Source organism: Penicillium macrosclerotiorum, assembly GCF_028827735.1.
Source record: "Penicillium macrosclerotiorum strain IBT 26536 chromosome Unknown utg000008l_segment0_segment0, whole genome shotgun sequence".
NCBI lineage: Eukaryota > Fungi > Ascomycota > Eurotiomycetes > Eurotiales > Aspergillaceae > Penicillium > Penicillium macrosclerotiorum.
Genome location: NW_026643087.1, coordinates 78,149 through 92,227, shown reverse-complemented (window position 1 = coordinate 92,227; position 14,079 = coordinate 78,149). Strand labels below are relative to the sequence as shown.

At 45.4% G+C, this 14,079-nt stretch overlaps 6 protein-coding genes across 6 annotated transcripts; 4 read left to right on the top strand and 2 right to left on the bottom strand.

Annotated features, from left to right (window-relative positions):
• Positions 1-2,685: 2,685 nt before the first annotated feature.
• On the bottom strand, positions 2,686-3,921 carry N7462_008245 (uncharacterized protein; the record flags this gene model as incomplete). The annotated part of the gene is made up of 2 exons (XM_057079960.1): positions 2,686-2,880; positions 3,886-3,921. 2 exons carry the CDS (start codon positions 3,919-3,921, stop codon positions 2,686-2,688), a joined length of 231 nt encoding a protein of 76 aa, XP_056930288.1.
• A 1,451-nt stretch (positions 3,922-5,372) lies between these two features.
• N7462_008244 (EasF) lies at positions 5,373-6,468 on the top strand (the record flags this gene model as incomplete). The annotated part of the gene is made up of 2 exons (XM_057079959.1): positions 5,373-5,647; positions 5,706-6,468. The coding sequence occupies 2 exons, from the start codon at positions 5,373-5,375 to the stop codon at positions 6,466-6,468; spliced, it is 1,038 nt and encodes a 345-aa protein (XP_056930287.1).
• A 953-nt stretch (positions 6,469-7,421) lies between these two features.
• N7462_008243 (uncharacterized protein) lies at positions 7,422-7,808 on the top strand (the record flags this gene model as incomplete). The annotated part of the gene is made up of 2 exons (XM_057079958.1): positions 7,422-7,472; positions 7,497-7,808. The coding sequence occupies 2 exons, from the start codon at positions 7,422-7,424 to the stop codon at positions 7,806-7,808; spliced, it is 363 nt and encodes a 120-aa protein (XP_056930286.1).
• An 83-nt stretch (positions 7,809-7,891) lies between these two features.
• Positions 7,892-8,498, top strand: N7462_008242 (uncharacterized protein; the record flags this gene model as incomplete). The annotated part of the gene is given in 2 exon segments (XM_057079957.1): positions 7,892-8,213; positions 8,224-8,498. 2 exon segments carry the CDS (start codon positions 7,892-7,894, stop codon positions 8,496-8,498), a joined length of 597 nt encoding a protein of 198 aa, XP_056930285.1.
• Positions 8,499-8,523: 25 nt separating this feature from the next.
• Positions 8,524-9,491, bottom strand: N7462_008241 (uncharacterized protein; the record flags this gene model as incomplete). The annotated part of the gene is made up of 2 exons (XM_057079956.1): positions 8,524-8,604; positions 8,976-9,491. 2 exons carry the CDS (start codon positions 9,489-9,491, stop codon positions 8,524-8,526), a joined length of 597 nt encoding a protein of 198 aa, XP_056930284.1.
• Positions 9,492-9,833: 342 nt separating this feature from the next.
• N7462_008240 (uncharacterized protein) lies at positions 9,834-14,045 on the top strand (the record flags this gene model as incomplete). Its single annotated transcript, XM_057079955.1, has 2 exons — positions 9,834-10,809; positions 10,888-14,045. The coding sequence occupies 2 exons, from the start codon at positions 9,834-9,836 to the stop codon at positions 14,043-14,045; spliced, it is 4,134 nt and encodes a 1,377-aa protein (XP_056930283.1).
• Between the last annotated feature and the right edge of the window lie 34 nt (positions 14,046-14,079).

Sequence of the window (14,079 nt, the reverse complement as noted above, 5' to 3'; positions counted from 1 at the left end):
CCTTATCTGACCAGCACTGAACTACATATTGGGCTCTCTAGCCAGGAATAGTTTACGTATCAGCAATGTCTTTGTCATGGGTCATAAGATCTGAACGAAAGCTTCAGAGGATAACGTGCCAACAGCCTGGACAGAAAAGCTTACAGAAGAAGGTCGGTTAGTCAAAGAGAAAGAACTTTTATCGATGGCACCTCGAGACTTAGGCCGAGTTGAAGATGGAAGAGAGCCTACCATGGCGGTCCCGAAAATCATAGCTTTTGACAAAAGCAGCATTTTAAAAGCGCTTTATGCCTTTACGTGATTTTCTCCTGAGAAGACATACCTATCATTTATGATACAAATACTTTGCCTTGGCAAAGTCGAAATACTTGGCTATAATACTTCACAACACCCAGTTACAATGGCCGGAAGCTCCGGTGGGCAGTCTAAGGCTTACAGCGTGGCCAAGAAGTCACTACGATAGAAAAGAGATCAACGCAAGATATCCCTAGAAGAAAAGTCGCACGAGTACAGCCAGTCATGCGGCGCAGATGTATGCCTAGGCATTCGCATTCGAGAGTCAGGGAAGGTTTTCATTTTCTCCGCGGATACGTCGGGATTTTGGTCCTTTGTTGGTCCTCATCTGGTACGCATGCGCCTAGAGGTTTTGATCACATTCAATAAATATACTTACTTTGATAGGGTACTTATTATCTAACACCAATACAGAGAACCGAGAAGAATTTCTAAACGGGGATGAAGGTAGGTGAGGCAATACATACGTTTATGTATTCCCTGTGACATGAAACATGAATAGCATGAAGAGCTTAAGCAAGCCCGCAACAGCTAGAATTCGTAATTTGTGTCTACATAGTGGTTGCTCTTAGCTACGTATTTTGCGAGCGCTTTGCAGATTTGCAGGACCGCACGTCATAAACAAGCAAAGGTGTCGGCTAACGATCGCCCACGAAGGAGTCGCCCACGAGAAGGGAGTCGCCCGCGAAGAGGCGGTCGCCTACGAATACATGACTGTACAACCTCCAGGTTTTGGCCTTCTCCTAATCATGTTTATTATCTTAAATAGCTCATGAATTTTCGTTGAGGTTTCAAGCTATATTTAGACCAAAGTTGCGATTATCACATCTACATAAACAACTAGACTTGCAAACTTCATGCGGCTTCTCTTCATCAACACCCCATTTGTGTGTGAGATAATGCTGTTACGGCTGCTGTTGATTTTCAACTAATTGATAGCATTAACACTTAGACGGATTGAATGAGCATGATATGGACAGGACGCCTAATCGTAACTTCAACGAATAGGGGAAATAGAGGTGTTGCAAGAGTAATCCAGACTTCAGTTCAAAATATGAGGCCGTAGATAGTAATGAGGAGGTGCTAGTTTAAGCAGCGTCCTTCTGTGGAAAGTAGGATTGATTGAATGTGATTAGTCGAACAAAAATACCTTTTCCACCTTAGCCCATAGGTCCGTGCGTTTCCTATTAGTCTCGCACCCCCAGCTCTCTGGCAAAAAAATTCTAACCTGCGTTCTGCTCCATTCCGAACGCTCCAGGGCGGACCGAAGGTGTCATATGATATTGCAACATGAAGCTATTCCCAACTTCACGCCTCAGGTGTCAGTTCGACACCTTATCGGTCAGGCTTCGTCATGACAGCCCCATTTCTCCCCAACATGGATGCATGACCTACAAGACCCTGAGGGTTCAATGCCCTTCCATTAGGGATTCGTGAACCCCTCTTCCCTGTAGTCTTTGCTTACTTCTGTCACATGGGGGCCACGTCAGACCGCATGTTATAATGTGATCCATCGTCTTTGCTTGGTCATGTGGGAAAAGTGTTGAAGCTTGTACATAAATTGAGGATTATGGAGAGATCCATGATAGCAAGAAACAGTGTTTTGCTTTCCTTACTTGACGTTTATCTTCCTACCTAGTCGACAGGCTTTCTACCCTGTACAAGTAGTTACTCTCTAACACTTATAAACCTACTCTTAACCTCATTGTAGATTATAGGGTCAGGATATTGAGTAGTAGGTATTAATCTATCAATCGTTCTTGCAAAATGGATAGTGCAGAAGATTAATATATTCATCGAATGCCATCGCCAAGTCTCGCCTGGTAAACCGATACCCTGAAGCATTTTTCCAAGCCCTAAAATACTAGTTATTGACTAGTTCTTTACTAGTAGAAAAGGGGAAGATCTTTACCTGCCATCTGCTTAGGACACATATCACATACAATAGATTTAATTACACTACCATGTAGATAGTGGAACCGAATCTGTATATCCACAAGCTCTTTCACAAGGTCAAAGGCTCTTGCAAATAAGAACTTATACCCATTTGTAGTCTCTTGATTTGTATAAACACGCAGAAGCGTCATAACTAGAAGGTTATTAGTAGTTTACTAGTAAATAACTAGTAAAGATAAGAATTAGAACATACCCTTTCCATGAGCAGGAACAAATGTAGCAAATATAACCTCATTAAAGATACCCTTCACTCGTTTATAAGACATATCAACCTCAAAGCTTTCTAATGAAGCAAGAAAACGTAATTGTTCATCAAAAGCACAGAATATAAAGGTTCCAGCTTCATTAGTAACAATATCACGGACGTAGCTCTAAAATTATACTTTTGTATTAGTTTATTACTAGTAAAATACTAGTAAAAAAGAGTACCTACCTTCAATGTAGCATCTCTTTGGAGTTCCCATTGAAGCCCATCGAGTTGTCTACCCATTGGAAAATGAAGTGCTCTCTGTTTAGAAAGAATAGCTGAAAATTGGTCTGTTCGAGCAAAGCTTTGGTGTAAACCTGTAAGGGTTTGCTGCTCAAAGCGTCGACAAAAGTCTCGAAGCTCATTACTTTGAAGAAATGTATCTAAAAAGAATTAGTTATTTACTAGTTTTTTACTAGTAAAATTAAGAATAGAGCTTACTTAATGTAAGATCAGGGCTTTGCATACGGCAAATCAAGGATGATATATCCTTTATAAGCTCGTACGGTGGCCGATTTGGTGGTGGTGGAACATGATTATGGACTCCACGTGAGTAGAATATCGCATACGGATATCTTTCAAGATCATGAGGAATAAAGGATCGAAATTGAACCTTACAAGGGGGAAAATTACTTATAATCTTCCCTCGTCCTTGTGGATGAACTAAATCTAAGATATATTAGTATAATATCTTAAATATACTAGTAAATTACTAGTTTGTCTGAGGTTTCATACCGCATGTAGGCTTCCGATTCCGAGTTTGATAGATTTTCGAACAGTATTCAAACTCATCTTGATAAGAGCCTTTTTCAATAAGATATTGTAGAAGGGTTAGGTCTAGACTAGACTGCCTTCCTATCAAACTGATATGAAAATGCTCTGATCGATTCTCTTTTGTATAATTTACACATGCAAGATAGGGGTGGTATAAACCACTAATATCGGCGACTGGGTATTGACCAAAAGTAAGCTTACATGTTGAGCGATACTCAGCACATGCTTTCTTCTGACTAAACTTAGCCTGTGTTGCCTCATAAAGCCTAAATACTAGTTAGTTACTAGTATTCAACTAGTATATTAGAGGACTTACCCCGTTGCTCCGCGTTGACGTTGTGAGAATTGAATATTATCAAATTGTGTCTTCCGAAAAGCAAAGATTCTCCCAACAAGCTCATTATCTAGCTTTGTATGTGAAATACCTTGTAGAAAAGGGTCTAGGAATTCACAGCACTTAATACCAGTACAGATAGAGCGTCACTTTTTCGTAAAGCAACCTAAGAATGAGCACCAAACATTATCATTTGATCCTTCTCGAATAGAACTATATTGGACCTAATAATACTAGTTAACAACTAGTAAAAAACTAGTATCTTAAAGTCAAGGCTTACCGCGTCTAAGGCAAATTTCTTCTCAGTCTCTGTCATATGTGAAAGATTCACTATATATGCGTATCCATTTGGATGTGTTTGTGGATACTCGGGTAGGAGTGGTACAAATTCAATCTCTGCGGTAGACATCGGATTTTTTGTAGCAGTAGTAAGTGGAATAAGGGGATTTGTGCTAGGTATCAGCGGGTGATGATTGATCTAATAGAAATGAGCAATTTAACTAGTAGATTACTAACTTTTTACTAGTATTTTAGAGATAAAGTATAGGTAGGTGGTAAAGATATACGTATATACTCACATGTGAGAGGTTGCGATCGCGGAAAATATTCTGATCGGTAAGATTCAGAAGATCATAATCAGCTTCTAATGATTCGATCACCTGGGGGATCGGTCTTGTGTCAATAAGGTCTCCAATTCTCGAAAGCCGGTATTTATACCAGCTTGATTGGTAGTCTGCCATCGGGATCTTAGTGAATTGCTAAGGAGAAGATGAAGGTATACAAGGCAAGGTGGTTTCGGGTCGTCGATCCGTTTCCCCCGGTGCGTGACTGGAATCTCGTCAGGGAGTGAAGGGAGGGAGTAAAAGGCGGAATGGTATAGTCTGCGGTCGCTCTTGCTCTTTCTTTCTATTAGAATGAAGCTGCAAATTGCACGTGGTAGGCCACAATAAGTTTGATTACTTGTCATCCGCAATTGGGAAGTGACTGGTATTGCTTGTTCTCAGCTGAAAGAAAGCAACGTGGAGGGTTGCGAGATGATTTTCTTTTTCTTCCTTTTTTTTGTGTTCTCTCGCTTCTTCCATATCATTTGAGCTGCTTTACGTGATCGCCTAGAGTTTGTTTCCTAATTGAATTCTTTTATTGAGCAATAACTACTGACGCTATTGTGAAATAGCCAGGCAGAAGAGCTTCGTTATCCGCATCCTCATCAACATGCGGCTGCTGAATTCGTGATACTATCATCGGTCAATATTTATATCAAACGATCAAGAAGTCTATTTGCATACTGAATTTCATATATTACTGACAGAAAACCCTCATATGCTCTCGAATGTCAGCCGACTGGGGCCTCGTATTGACACAACCCGAGTCCTTTTGTCGGTGCTGAGCCATTGCCGATCAGGGGATGGTGTTGTGTAACGTGAAGTGGCTGAGATGAAAGAAGAGAAACCTCGAATGTTGTACATTGGAGCATACAGATTGAAAATTAGTTGTGATATTGGCTATTTTGTACTACATGGGGCTCTATCTCCGTGAGATTGCCTCACCAAAGGCGGTTGGCAGGTGCTGTTCAATGTGTGGGTCGCATGTAAGGAATCAGATAGAATTCTGCATGGCGTGGATAGTTAAAATAAAGAATTACGCACCGGGCCAGATTTATATTCAGATCAATCGGATCGGAATTATGAAAGGAGGAAAAGGCCATTCTTCTGCTTCGAGGTTCCTGATTTCCTTCGACAAACTATAACGGCAACTCTCGACGCCATCATGCTGAAACCAAACTCGCCCACTATCCTCGACATCCGTCGCAGCAACTTTGATGATTCCATTCTCGATCAGGTGTGGCAAGGCTTGAAGAGTCAACCCAAAACGCTTCCAGCACTGTTATTCTATAGTACCGAAGGAATCCAGCACTGGAACCAACACTCTCATGCCAGCGACTTTTATCCCAGGAAGGAAGAAACACAAATCCTTCGGGATGAGGCAACGAAGATGGCTGCATCCATCAAGGACGGGAGCATAGTTGTTGATCTGGGAAGCGCGTCAGTCTCCTTTCTATCTGTTCCGTTCCGTCATTGTCATTATTAACAGTTTCAACAGTTCCTTGGACAAGGTTCTTCTGCTACTTGAGGCACTTGAAGACGCGCGCAAGTCCGTTACCTACTATGCGCTCGATCTAAGTTTCGAGGAACTGGAATCAACTCTCCAAGCAATCCCCCAAAGCAAATTTCGTTATGTACGCCTAGGTGGTCTTCATGGAACTTTTGAAGACGGACTTCACTGGCTAGATGAGACCCCTCATGTTCAGAATCTCCCTCATTGCTTGCTATTATTCGGTCTCACGATCGGTAACTTCTCTCGCTCGAATGCAGCGGAGTTTCTGCGCAATATTGCACAAAAGGCTTTGGCCCGGTCTCCGGATCAAAGTTCTATCATCATGGCTCTCGATAGTTGCAAAGTTCCAACCAAGGTACTTCGCGCATACACCGCAGATGGTGTGGTTCCCTTTGCTCTCGCGTCCTTGAAGTATGGCAATCATCTTGCCGAAAAGCAGTATGGCCTGGGCCAGTCAGCCATTTTCAATCCCCATGAATGGCAATATCTCAGTGAATGGAATTTTGTCCTGGGCAGACATGAAGCCTCTTTAATTCCTACCTCGCGCGAGGTGACATTGCAGTCCCCTTCGAATCAGGTCGTTGTTCGGCGCGATGAGAAAGTCCGATTCGGTTGCAGCTACAAATACGACGAGGAGGAGCGAGAGGAGCTTGTTTCTTCTGCAGGACTGTACGAGTCCAGTGTTTGGTCACATAAGGGGTTTGACGTGGCATTCTATCAACTGAAGCTTGCCTCGCCATCTTCCTGAGAAAAAAAGGCCGAGGAGTATGTTGATTAAGAGAAGTACGTTAGAAATTGATATTGCATCGATAACTTGGAAAGTAGATTGATGGTTTCAAACATCAAATTCTTTGACTGCGCAAATGTTGGAAGATATATCTACGCATTATTCACTTGTAATTAGCACCAATACAAGCGTCAACAAGTTGATGTCTATTAATTGCTTTATGATAAACTTTCCGTTTCAACCTCAATCGAAATTTTATTCTCTTCGGTCATGATATGGGAAAGAGACGCAGATTTGTGAGGGCCTCTAATCTTAGATGCTATCCTAATCGGGAATAGTGGTCGATCATCTCATGGAATACCCTTGCACCTGGAAGATCTACGTGCAAACAAGGCAAACACGCTGTTCTGTCTGCGTCCTAGGCGTCCAACCTCATCGTCCCGCGTAGGGCTCTGTGATCAGACTGAAGAGAACGGCTGTGTAGCCTATCAATGCTGTCACTAGATGCTGCTTATTCCACAGACTTTTTTGTTTGCCTGTGCTCTCTTTTCAGCGGCCGCTTTTTCTAGGTAAGAATCAAAGAGTATCAACCAAAGCGAAAGATCCACCTCTTCCGCGAAAGCCTCTCGATGCACGATGATCTTAATTATTGGTTGAATAGCTGCATTAATATGCGTAGCCTATTCGACGCTCATAATGATCCACTCTTATTTGATTCGTATGACTATCCCGGCCAATCATCGCTCTTTGCCCCGACCCCAGAATATGCCCCGACCCCTGGATATGGCATCTGTCAGACCCCCTCGGTGATTAGTTCGATTAGCCCAGATGACCGCCCAGATGACGAATTTTCCCCACAGCGCCGGTCGCCTTAAACAAACCAGATTCAATTACTTCAGTTGACTGAGTAGGAAGAAGGAAAATTGTACGATGAGCTTCCACCCACCTGTATACACTATTCGATTGTGTGGAAGATGAGTCTCAACAACAACAAATCTATCTGGAAAAGCACAGAGCAAGACCTAGTGTTGGCTCCACGGTTCCACTAGCGTCTTTTTCTAGGGCCCAAGTTAAAGGAAGTTGCAGGCAAGAAATTTGCACAGAAAAGTGTTGAATTAGATGATATAACCGTCGTCGTATCGGTGAATCACCGAAATCAGCCAGACCTCACTCTCTCCTGTGACAAAACAGAAATAGATTGGCCCGCTGTGGAGAAACAGCTTTTCGTGTGGGGTGATCTTTTCCATGCTGGGAAGAAACTAACACTGAGTATGCCATTCAACTATACCGAGGGCAATCATATCTCAAGGCCTAGTCCAAGAGGAGCAGATAAAGAGGGGCCTCATCTGCTACCTAGTTGATGTTGCTTGAGCGACAAGCAAATATTAGTGCAGAAGAACAGGCGAATGGGCAACCTCCTACTTAGGACCATGTTTACAGCCTGATGCAGTGCTCCAGTGGAGCATGTGAGCTGGGACCGCATTGCTGGCGTGATCCTATAAGCAAGAAGCATATTAAGCTGACAGTACAAAATCTGAGGGCCCTTGTGAGGTACGCGGAGGAAGGTGGTCTGTTAAAATCCCACGATGACGTCCCTGAATCAATCCGTGAAAAGCTATATATACAGGAGCAGCAGCGATTTGAGAGGCAAAAGGGAGGCGCTCAGTCCACTAATGGTTATCCCCCTATCAACATCACCAACGTTCTTCCTGCGCAGGCTTCTCCTCTTTCTGTGCCAGCTACACCGACTCCGATGCCGACTTCGTGTCTAGAAAGACCGCCCCGGAGTCCCTGGTCTGCGGGATGTTGCTGTTGCTGAATATAGTGACTGGCAGCAATCTCAAGTAAATAATAACGGACTAAAGGAAGAGTTCGGGAAAGCTCGCGATACTGCCCTCGAAGATGGACTGGATCTTGTCCAGATCCACAAGGATCAGGACCCGGGATTTTTCATTAAGAACGGTATCAAAAGAGGTATTGCTCGCCGTTTTGTTGGAGACATTCAGTATTGGGTCGAGAGTTGTAGGTGCAACATAGGAGATAGACTATAAACTAGAAGAAAAATATTTTTGATTGTCACGGCTCGTCGATATTCCAGCCTGCATGTCGGAAATGGCCTTTCGCGCTTTTCTCCCTTGATACAACTACATCGACACACTATTCAAGGTAGGCACTGAAACCTGGTCCGGATTCTCTTCATACGTCAGCTAGTGTCGTCTAATGAAAGCCTTGAGCTTAGCAAAGAACTCAATAGGGTTTAGATCTGGGGAGTAGGGTGGTAAGTACACCAATTTGACCCCGGCCGCGGAACAAATTTGCCGAATACGGTGAAAAGAAGCATTATCCATGACAAGAACGGATTTCGGCTCTGGCCACTTGTGACAGTTATGTAGAAGTTGCCGTATATAATCCTCAAACACAACCGCATCAGTCGATCCCTGGAAAACTCGTGCAAAGTCGACACTATCCTAGGCATATGCCGGTAGTATTTGATATCGCTGCCCGCGGTGAAATTGAGCAATCTGCACGGGTGTCACTCCTAGTAGAGACCACCCAGTCCGTCTGAAGCCCGATCTTTTATCACAGCCCGACTCCTCCACATACACCAGGTGATAGGATCGGAAAGACAAGATGGTGTGAAGATAATAGTCTCGTAGTTCAATATTTCGCCCCCTCGCTATCCGCCTTGCAGCCTTCTTAGACCATCCCACCGATACGAGCGCTCTGCTAATGCTATGTATAGTGACAAGAATGCGGAACTCATCCCACAAGAACACCACCATTTCATCCTGATATAAGTCCGGCTTTTTGAGGAGGCGCTCACAGAGAGCCTCAAGCATAGGTGGGGTGATCGTCCGCCGTCGTCCAATACCGTTAGTAGAGGCCCTAACATTTCCAAAGCATCGTAGGTTCGAGCGGGCAGTGCTGATTGATCGTGGGGTACAATGGGCAGCTTCAGCAATCTGCGCGTTAGTATACTGCTTAAAGTCTTGGGTCATGTCGCGAATGAGCTCGAGTCGCCATGCTTCAAGTGTTGGTGCCATATCTACTCGACGGTGCTCAGCTACCATTCATTGCTGACAGGCTCTGTCAGTCGTGCCACGTCAGTCGGTCACGGACCACATTGTCACGTGTGGCTCCACAGGCTACAGGCTGATCGATCGCTTTCTCCAATAACTAGCATTCGCTCCATTGCCGCCCTGTGCTCCCCCCTTAGCCCAAGCGAGTCGCTCCTGCTGGTGACTGGGCAGCTGCTGTCTGCCTTGCAATGGGGCTCTTCTCTTGTAACCCAGTAGATAACTCTTCAACCTCTGTCGCTAATCAAACTTTCGTAATATTCTCGTCGATACACTATTCCTCTCCTGAAACCACGCCAGAACATCTCCATGGCCTGTCCTCCGCGAGATGCTTTCCAAATTGGCTGGATCTGTGCTCTTCCAATCGAGGCTGCAGCCGCCGCCGAAATGCTAGATGAGCACTTTGGGATTCTTGAGGAGCAAGATGCAGCGGATTCGAATACCTATACGTTGGGCCGAATCGGCAAACATTACGTCGTGATCGCCTGTCTCCCTGTAGGCCAGTACGGAACCACCTCCGCCGCTACGGTCGCAAATAACATGCTTCGATCCTTCTCCAAGTCACTTCGAATCGGACTGATGGTCGGCATTGGGGGTGGAATTCCTTCGGCTACTCATGATATCCGCCTTGGTGATGTTGTGATTAGCAGTCCCCAGGCTACTTGTGGTGGGGTGATTCAATATGATATGGGCAAGATTGTTTTAAATGGTGAATTTGAACGAACTGGCTTGTTGAACAGTCCGCCAAGGGCACTATTGACTGCAGTGGGTACAATGAGAGCTGCCGGACTAAGGGACGACCCCCACTACCCGGAATATCTCCGACGCGCAATCGGAAGAACCGCTCGAACTCGAAGAAATTTTAGCCGGCCTTCTGCACAGTCCGATCGACTCTTTCGGGCGACATGTGATCATCCCACTAGTGCGAGCAGCTGTGATGAATGTCTAGTGGAATGGGAAGAGACTAGAGATGAACGCGAAGATGATGATCCACAACCCCACTATGGCATAATTGCTTCTGGTAACAAGGTCGTCAAGCACGGGCGGACAAGAGAGCAACTTCGTTTGGAGACCGGAGCATTATGCTTCGAAATGGAGGCAGCTGGTCTGATGTTGGACTTTCCCTGCATTGTCATCCGCGGCATTTGTGACTATGCCGACTCGCACAAGAACAAGGAATGGCAGGGATATGCTGCCCTAGCAGCCGCAGCTTATACCAAAGAGCTACTAGGCTATGTCCCTGTTGGTCATGTTTCACAAGAGAGCTTGGTAGTAGATATATGCAGTAAGTGAAATGAATTCTAGCTTAGCTAGTCCTGGATTAAGGATAACTCGCTTACAAGGCTCTATGGGCTCTATGTAGACGGGTTAAAGGCCGAAATCAAAGGCACAAATCAACGCCTAGACCATGCATACCGTCAACAAGAAGAACATCATCGCGAGAGGGTTACGTTTGCTTTGACGGACCAGCAACACCGCTGTCATCAAACATTCAAGGTATCAACTTATGAGGAGCAAAAGAACATCAATCCCAGAAAAGAGGAAGGAACCTGCCTATGGGCTCTACAGAGTCCTGAGTACACTCGTTGGTCGGAGAGCAGCTGCAACGATCTTCTCTGGGTGTCGGCCGACCCAGGCTGTGGGAAGTCTGTACTGTCCCGATCGATAATCGAAGACTGCTTAGAAACTTCCTGTCCAGAAGTGACAATCTGTTACTTTTTCTTCAAAGACAACGATGAACAGAATCATCTTGCTCCAGCACTTTGCTCGGTACTCCATCAGCTTTTTAGCCAGCGGCCTCAGCTGTTACGTCATGCTATACCGTCTTGGGAAAAGAGTGGGGAGAAACTCCGACAAGAGGTTGACGAATTGTGGAGAATTTTCACAAGCGCCGTTTTAGCTGATCAATCTTGCAAGACAATTTGCATATTCGATGCGCTTGATGAATGCCGTGAGATTGATCAGAATCGGCTAATTGAGAAGCTCCAGTCATTTCACAGCTTGCCACATCCGCAGACACAGGATACCTGGTTAAAATATCTGGTCACCAGTCGCCCCTATGATGATATCCAGAATGGTTTCCAAGCGATTACGGACACTTTCCCGCACATCCACCTAAGGGGGGAGAAGGAAAATGATCAGATTCACCAAGAAATTGATCTTGTTGTGAAGATACGAGTGAAGGAGCTCGCGAAAAGAGCGGAGCTGTCAAGGGACACAGAGCAGCGGCTGGAGCAACAGCTTCTGCAAATGGAGCACCGTACATATCTCTGGCTACATTTAGCTATGGATGACATTCGATCTACACTCGAGGATAGCCTTCGCCCAGCTGAGGAGCCAATGCAGGTAATACCTCGATCAGTAAATGAGGCATATGAGAAAATCCTTAGTCGAGTGCCATCCCGTCAAGTGGAAGTTGCGAGAAAGATTTTACAACTTATCGTGGCAGCACGGCGCCCTTTGACAACAACGGAAATGGCCATGGCGCTCGGTATAGCCATCTCTCCACAATCCCGGACTGCAGCAGAGGCTGGACTTGAGCCATCCCGGATCGAGAGAAAGCTGCGTCGATTATGTGGTCTTTTTGTTTTCATCAACAACTCCAAGATCTACTTGATTCATCAGACAGCAAGGGAATTTCTTGTCCAGAAGAGTAGTTCTAACAGCGCCAACTTATTATACTCCTGGAGCTTGACTGACTCCGAGGATCAAATGGCTGTTATCTGTTTGCGATACCTGCTGATGGAGGATCTGGAACGCGATGATGAGGACTCAAACTCTAACATTCGAAGCTTTTTAAATTACTCAGCATCATATTGGCCGGACCACAAACGAAAGATGAGTCTGACCCAAGACCAAGAAGCGACCAGTCAAGTTCTCCAGATGTACAATACAAGTAGAAAAGGATTTTCGTTATGGTTCCCCATCTTTTGGAGGGCTATAGAGACTTACAGGTATCCACCATCAATGACTGCTTTACATTTGGCATCGCTTAACGGACATGAGCGGGAGGTTGCGTTCTTACTCTCTCTTGGTGGAAAGGACATCAATTCGACCGATAGCACTGGAAGCTATCCTATTACCTTGGCCTCCCAGAATGGCTATGAGAATGTCGTGCAGCTCTTGCTGGAGAAGGGAGCTAAGATCAACGCCCAAGGTGGAGAATACGCCAATGCTCTCCAAGCTGCGTCTCTTAGAGGACATGACAAGATTGTGCAGTTGCTGGTTGAGAAAGGAGCTGAGATCAACGCCCAAGGTGGAAGATACGGCAATGCTCTCTATGCTGCATCTCTTGGAGGACATGACAAGATTGTGCAGTTGCTGGTTGAGAAAGGAGCTGAGATCGACGCCCAAGGTGGAACATACGGCAATGCTCTCCAAGCTGCGTCTCTTAGAGGACATGACAAGATTGTGCAGTTGCTGGTTGAGAAAGGAGCTAAGATCAACGCCCAAGGTGGAGAATACGCCAATGCTCTCCAAGCTGCGTCTTTTGAAGGACATGACAAGATTGTGCAGTTGCTGGTTGAGAAAGGAGCTGAGATCAACGCCCAAAGTGGATTTTACGGTAATACTCTCCAAGCTGCGTCTGTTGGAGGACATGACAAGATTGTGCAGTTGCTGGTTGAGAAAGGAGCTGAGATCAACGCCCAAGGTGGAAGATACGGCAATGCTCTCCAAGCTGCGTCTCTTGGAGGACATGACAAGATTGTGCAGTTGCTGGTTGAGAAAGGAGCTGATATCAACGCCCAAAGTGGATTTTACGGCAATGCTCTCCAAGCTGCATCTTTTGGAGGACATGACAAGATTGTGCAGTTGCTGGTTGAGAAAGGAGCTGAGATCAACGCCCAAAGTGGATTTTACGGCAATACTCTCCAAGCTGCGTCTGTTGGAGGACATGACAAGATTATGCAGTTGCTGGTTGAGAAAGGAGCTGAGATCAACGCCCAAGGTGGATATTACGGCAATGCTCTCCAAGCTGCGTCTTATGAAGGACATGACAAGATTGTGCAGTTGCTAGTTGAGAAAGGAGCTGAGATCAACGCCCAAGGTGGAAGATACGGCAATGCTCTCCAAGCTGCGTCTCTTGGAGGACATGACAAGATTGTGCAGTTGCTAGTTGAGAAAAAAGCTGAGATCAACGCCCAAGGTGGAGAATACGCCAATGCTCTCCAAGCTGCGTCTTATGAAGGACATGACAAGATTGTGCAGTTGCTAGTTGAGAAAGGAGCTGAGATCAACGCCCAAGATGTAGAATACGCCAATGCTCTCCAAGCTGCGTCTTATAAAGGACATGACAAGATTGTGCAGTTGCTGGTTGAGAAAGGAGCTAAGATCAACGCCCAAGGTGGAGAATACGCCAATGCTCTCTATGCTGCATCTCTTGGAGGACATGACAAGATTGTGCAGTTGCTGGTTGAGAAAGGAGCTGAGATCAACGCCCAAGGTGGAGAATACGCCAATGCTCTCCAAGCTGCGTCTTCAAGAGGACATAACAGTAGTGGAGTACTTACCATGCGCTAGTCGCTTGGCAGTGGGACCCGAGAAAAGAAAAGTT